Consider the following 4,452-nt stretch of genomic DNA (forward strand, 5'->3'; position numbering starts at 1 on the left):
TTACATTATTAATTGAATTGGAGTATCAATCAACTTAAACATTTAACAATAAGGAAAAAATATTTTTATTTTAAAATGAGGTAATAAATGGCCATGAACTAGTAAATTTTTTCATTTGAAACATCAATGAGAGTCAATGCTTATTAAATGTTTTACTTGATAAGGATCGACTACTTCTTTTAATAAGAATAGACTTATTAAAAGATTATTAGTTGATGTAGTATTTCCATATTTTAAAATAGTTGATGTTCAATGCTTATTAAAAGAAGCAAGCAATGCTTAAAATGAAAAGTGTTACTAGTTGATGTCCATTTATTACCTCATTTTAAAAATAATAATATTTTTTATTCTATTAAATGTTTAAGTTGACCAATACATCAATTCAATTAATAGTGTAAAACAAATTAATATTAAAAATAAATGATAATATTTCCATATTTTTAAAAATTTGAATATTAAACTAATGTGGAGGTAGAGCACTCCTAAATATGTAACATTGCTCTTGAATATGAAATTAACAATTTTACATATTCATAAGGGTTCTCCTCCACTCCGCTTTGATATTTAAATTTCAAAAGAAGTATCTAGAAATTGTCATTTTATGAATATGTTTGATACTATTAACTAAACAAATGCATTGGACAATCTTTTTTCAAATAAGACTTCTTGTTAGCATATTATTGAATCTATATAATTATACAAACAAGGCCCTGACTACCGGATCTCTGCCCTGATGATACATGTCCAATAAAAAAATAATAAACCCTCTTATTCTTTGCTCACTTCAGTCCACATTCAAGGCCCTTTCTCTCTTCCTTAGTGCCAGCTGTTGCAATTCCCTTTTTTAATTTATTTATTTATTTATTATTACTCACAAAAATCCCTTCTCAGTGCTAGTTGTTACAAGTACGTTTTCCCTTCTTTTCTCTTTCTCTCTCATGAAATTACGTTTCCACTCTTTCTTTTTCTTTCTCTGTATCTGTCACTACCTTTACTCTCTTTCTCTCTTCCCATTCCGTCACTACCTTTACTCTCTTTCTCTCTTCCCCTTCCCATTTATGTTACTATTCAAAAAACTCTGTTGTGTGTGTTGTGCCATTTTTTTGCGTCTTCATTAATCTTCTGTTCCTTCCTCTTTCTCTTCCTCATCTTCTCCTCTTTTCTTCCGCTTAAGGGCCTTCTTTGTTAGATTTTTTTTCACTTTGGTTTTTATATTGCTTTGGACGGAAAAAAGGTGTGACCTTTGTCTTTTTTATTCCTTTTGTCTAATTTTTTGTGGTGATTTTTGGGACAGGCTAACGGCGGTGCTGAAGGTCACGACGCTTTGTCCATGCAAGGGCCTTCTTTGTTTGGTTTTTGGGACAGGCTAACGGCGGTTCTAAAGGTGACGGTGCTTTGCCATGCAAGGGCCTTTTTTGTTCGATTTTTTTTCGCTTTGGTTTTAATATTGCTTTGGACGGGAAAAAGGTGTAACCTTTGTCTGATTTTGACGAGGTTCCATGCAAAAAAGGTGTGACCTAATTCACGGGACAGTGTTGAAGAATAAAGGTTCCATTTTTATCTATTTTTTCTCTTTTTTTGTCTAATTTTTTGTGGTGGTTTTTGGGACAGGCTAACGGCGGGGCTGAAGGTGACGGCGCTTTGCCATGCAAGGGCCTTCTTTGTTCAATTTTTTTTTGCTTTGGTTTTAATATTGCTTTGGACAGGAAAAAGCTGTGACCTTTGTCTAATTCCGACTAGGTTCCACGGAAAAAAGGTGTGACCTTTTGCAGCAATATGATTCACGGGGTAGTGTTAAAGAATAAAAATTCCATTTTTATCTATTTTATTTCTTTTTTTTGTCTAATTTTTTGTGGTGATTCTTGGGACAGGCTAACGGCAGTTCTGAAGGTGACGGTGCTTTGCCATGCAAGGGCCTTCTTTGTTCGATTTTTTTCGCTTTGGTTTTAATATTGCTTTGGACGGGAAAAAGGTGTGACCTTTGTCTGATTTTGATGAGGTTCCACGCAAAAAAGGTATGAACTAATTCACGGGACATTGTTGAAGAATAAAGGTTCCATTTTTATCTATTTTTTTCTTTTTTTGTCTAATTTTTTGTGGTGATTTTTGGGACAGGCTAACGGCGGTGCTGAAGGTGACGACGCTTTGCCATGCAAGGGCCTTCTTTGTTCAATTTTTTTTCGCTTTGGTTTTAATATTACTTTGAACGGGAAAAAGTTGTGACCTTTGTCTGATTCCGACGAGGTTCCACGGATAAAAGGTGTGACCTTTTGCAACAATATCATTCACGGGGCCGTTTTGAAGAATAAAAGTTTCATTTTTATCTTTTTTTTTGGACTAATTTTTTGTGTTGATTTTTGGGACAGGCTAACAGCAGTGCTGAAGGTGACGGCGCTTTGCCATGCAAGGGCTTTCTTTGTTCGATTTTTTTCGCCTTGGTTTTAATATTGCTTTGGACGGTAAAGAGGTGTGACCTTTGTCTAATTCCGACGATGTTCCCTTTTTATCTATTTTCCCCTTGGACAGAAACATTTCACAACAATATGATTCGCAGGTCAGTGTTGAAGAATAAAGGTTCCATTTTTATCTATTTTATTCCTTTTTGTTGTCTAATTTTTTGTGGTGATTTTTGGGACAAGCTAACGGCGGTGCTGAAGGTGACGATGTTTTGCCATGCAAGGGCCTTCTTTGTTTGGTTTTTTTTTTCTTTGGTTTTTATATTGCTTTGGACGGGAAAAAGGTGTGACATTTGTCTGATTCCGATGAGGTTCCCTTTTTATCTATTTTCCCCTTGGACAGAAAAAAAGGTGTGACTTTCGCAACAATATGATTCAGAGGGCAGTGTTGAAGAATAAATGTTCCATTTTTATGTATTTTATTCATTTTTTTAGTCAATTTTTTTGTGGTGATTTTCGGGATAGGCTAACCGCGGTGCTGAAGGCGACAACACTTTGCTGGATTTGTTCTTTATTTATGAGAATATTTGTGATTTTTCTTTTTTCCCAGGAAACTCCTCTTTTCTGGAAGACTAAAGGTGTCATTTTTATCTTCCAAATCTATTCCAATCACACTATTTTTCCTATTTTTCCTGAAACCTAATCAATTTTTTTGCCTCATTTTTCGTGGTCGATTTTTGGGACTGGGTGTAATGTTTTTGTAAATCTAACATGTTGAGACAACCCTTCACAAGGCAATAGAACATTGTCATCCAAACCTGTGTTGTTTCATCCTCTGGCATAACCTTTAGCTGTACCTTCTTTCTTTCACTCTATTCTATGTCTTTGTGAATTTTTTAATGTTGTTGTCATAGCTGTAGTGTTTTGAATTAGTTAGTTTTTGTGATTTGTTACCCTTTTTTTGTTTCATGAGCTCGATATTGTTGGTTTTGAATTTAACAATTATTTTTCAAAGCTTGGATTTTTGTTTCTGTTTCAGATTCTACAGTGTGATAGTTTGTGGGAGATTTGGATTTTATTTGTTGTGATTTTCTTTATTAAAGTTCTTTTTTCTTGCAATTTTTATTATAACCTTACATTGTTTCTTACAGGATGGTGAAGCTACATCTGAGAAGGTGACCAACAATTACCATGTTCTCAGACAAATAGAGTGATGATGACCCCATTTTGATTGATGGAGAAATTTTTATGTTACTTTGTTTTAACAGTTTAAAGTTGTAATTTAATCATTATGGTTTTCAAGCAATGCATTTTTAATATTACTTACACTGAGTTATTTAATATTAGTAATTTTATTGATTTCACTTTGATATAAAAATATTTTTTTCATTAAAAGTATGATATGATCTTTTCATTTTGATAATAATGAAGTTACGAAAATTGATTCCAATATTATAAACTCTCTCATTCTATCTACTTCCAACAGTTTTTCCTCTTTAAGTTTAGAATCAATTGTGGGTAAGATTTTCGTAATTTTATGGATCATATATTTGGAAATATATTATTTATGGTATAATAATATTATTGCTTACAAGAAATTGTTATTATATAAACAATTATTTCATATTATACACTTCAATAATAAATTAAGAAATTTAGTAACTTTATTCAACATTAAACAACTCATGTAAATATCCCATTGAAATTCCTCTAAGCAATCAACCCATATCTAAAATTAATAGCAAATTTGATTATATTAATGAGCCCGTTTTTACATTATTTTGCACTGTATTGTACAATTCCTTTATTTGTGGGATTTATTTCTCACACGATAATTCATTAAATTATAAATTTGATTTTGACCTATTATGTTGCTTTGTTTTGACAGCTTTTTCTGATAAAGCAACACCGATGGTTAAGAAACATAATATTATGATTATCTTCATATCCTAATGGATACTCTCATTTAGTTGGAGATCGCCACCATTTTCATACTCTTACAGTATATTTAAAATTAATCGTCAAAAATAATTGGCGAGTACCTATGATGAAAGGT

At 32.3% G+C, this 4,452-nt stretch overlaps 1 protein-coding gene across 4 annotated transcripts; it reads left to right on the forward strand.

Moving 5' to 3' along the window:
- Nucleotides 1-661: 661 nt before the first annotated feature.
- Nucleotides 662-3,698, forward strand: LOC102668454 (uncharacterized). Of its 4 annotated transcripts, none has more exons than XM_041013888.1 (5): nucleotides 662-1,510; nucleotides 1,612-1,756; nucleotides 1,872-2,015; nucleotides 2,116-2,260; nucleotides 2,367-3,698. In XM_041013888.1, exons 1-4 carry the CDS (start codon nucleotides 1,500-1,502, stop codon nucleotides 2,221-2,223), a joined length of 408 nt encoding a protein of 135 aa, XP_040869822.1. In that variant the 5' UTR covers nucleotides 662-1,499; the 3' UTR covers nucleotides 2,224-2,260; nucleotides 2,367-3,698. The 4 variants fall into 4 exon arrangements, 1 of the variants encoding a protein (XP_040869822.1); XR_005890675.1 differs by having other exon boundaries at nucleotides 664-1,384; XR_005890673.1 differs by having other exon boundaries at nucleotides 670-1,756; nucleotides 2,367-2,554; nucleotides 3,548-3,698.
- Nucleotides 3,699-4,452: the final 754 nt, after the last annotated feature.

The sequence above is a fragment of the Glycine max genome, chromosome 3 (genome assembly GCF_000004515.6).
Source record: "Glycine max cultivar Williams 82 chromosome 3, Glycine_max_v4.0, whole genome shotgun sequence".
NCBI lineage: Eukaryota > Viridiplantae > Streptophyta > Magnoliopsida > Fabales > Fabaceae > Glycine > Glycine max.